General features: G+C 46.4%; 1 protein-coding gene across 2 annotated transcripts in view; it reads right to left on the reverse strand.

The window, feature by feature from the left end:
• The window catches only part of vezt (vezatin, adherens junctions transmembrane protein), an 18541-nt gene that overhangs the window by 5728 nt on the left and 11070 nt on the right, over window positions 1-1743 (reverse strand). For both annotated transcript variants that reach the window (XM_015376567.1, XM_015376557.1), the window contains exons 7-9: window positions 1433-1580; window positions 978-1345; window positions 438-631 (exon numbers count right to left, since the gene is read on the reverse strand). In XM_015376567.1, coding sequence (XP_015232053.1) covers window positions 438-631; window positions 978-1345; window positions 1433-1580 — 710 coding nt within the window. The remainder of the gene's footprint in view (window positions 1-437; window positions 632-977; window positions 1346-1432; window positions 1581-1743) is intronic.

A 1743-nucleotide genomic window follows, 5' to 3' on the forward strand; every position in this document is an offset into this window, starting at 1 on the left:
CCTCCGTCGTCGGGCTAAACTCGGCCCCCCACTTCCTCATCACCTCGGCCGACCCACAGCGTGTAGCTCAGACCATGCTTCAATATTGGGCATAAATCAAAAATGTCTGTGTCAAGCTCACTGCGACACACTGCTGTAAGAGTATAACCAGGATGCGTGGTAGGAGGGCAAAATAGGTTCAGCGCCACCGCAGCACGGGAGGGAGAATTACACCCAGGAGCAAATGTATAAAAATAGACCGGAGGAAAAAACAAAACATGAATCGATACGCTTGCGGACGTGTCAATGCATCGAACCAACGAACCGATGCATCGATACAAAACAATTATTATTTACACCCCTATTTCTTAGCACTAAAAAATTATTTTGATCCGAGATAGATATCCTGTGAATAATAGCCTTCTAAATGTGGTTGTATCTGCATTTTTTCTTCCTACCTGGAGAGGAGTTGGCTCGTCTTAGCATGCGCTCCACCTGGCTGACTGTGTCCTCCCAGCAGCCAGCGCTGGCCTGCATGTGGGGCTGCAGCAGCTGCAGCCGCTCGTTCAGGTCGCGGTAGCCTTCCAGGGTTAAATCTGTTAGCTGCTTGGACACCATCAGCTTCTCTAGATCATCCTCCAAGATAATCATCCTGTTCACCAAAAAGGATTAAAAACATTTATTTTTAGCAGAACTTACGACTCTTAACGTTTTATAATTATGCCACTGACTCATTTATTCATATGTACTTTAGTTTTAAATTTTTTGTTTTTACCTTTCTATGATGATTTTACCTGTTGCATTTCAGATTTTTCTTAAATATAAAGTGCATTAAAAATAAAATGTATTATTATTATTATTTAAAAGGGTGAAGCTTAGATTAATGCTTGCAGTTAATTAATTTTCTTTGAGCGTCATTTTATACGTGTTTTGACTGCCTCTCAGCGAATGCAGGGATTGGATAAGAGCTGTGACTTTCTGTGTGTGCTGCGTCTCACTCGCTGAGCAGCGCCTTGAGGTGAAGCTGCAGGCTTCGGATGGACGTGTGCAGGGTGTTCAGCTCTCTGCATTTCTCCCTCGCACGCCCGTTCTTGTCGGAGCTCGACAACCTCGGCTGCATCTCGAAGTGTCGGTGGAAGTCGTAGCTGCGCTGAACGTCGGCGAGACAGCTGGCTAGAGCATGATGGAGGGGCTCGGTCACGGCAGCGACGGAGCGGTGAAGCGGAGGCGGTGGGTGGGATGAAGGAGGGTAGGTGTCTTCTTTGGTTCTGTCTTCCTCAGACTCTGCAATTCGGTGCGGCGAGAGGAGAAGAGCGAGACGTCGCAAACATTCTGAACTTTGACCCAACCACAGCTGGAAGAGCATCTGCAGAGAATAAACAGTTTATCAGACAATTTCAATGATTTCTAAATAAACCTGGTATTCCTTTACTTTAGGAACACAACATCCAACCTTGAGGGCTGGAAGGCTGTAGTCATCAGTCAGCTCCTGCGCCTGCTCGTCCCCGAGGTGCTCGATGCCCAGGCCGAGCCCCAGCTCCTTCAGAGGCACCGCGCACACGTAGTTGGTCACATTGTCGACCTCAGAGTTCAGCGGGAACGTTCAGAGAAGTTAAAGAACCAAATGATGTCTACATCTAGAGACTTTCATGTTTGCCCAGTTAATGTTCCTAAAAAGGAAGGGTCCCTTTTAATCAAAAATGGGTCATGATGCATCAAAGTATCAATTCTATCAAAGAATGAGAGGGATTTCTGACCCATAAA

The sequence above is a fragment of the Cyprinodon variegatus genome, unplaced genomic scaffold (genome assembly GCF_000732505.1).
Source record: "Cyprinodon variegatus isolate N-32 unplaced genomic scaffold, C_variegatus-1.0 Scaffold7, whole genome shotgun sequence".
In the NCBI taxonomy this organism is placed as follows: Eukaryota; Metazoa; Chordata; class Actinopteri; order Cyprinodontiformes; family Cyprinodontidae; genus Cyprinodon; species Cyprinodon variegatus.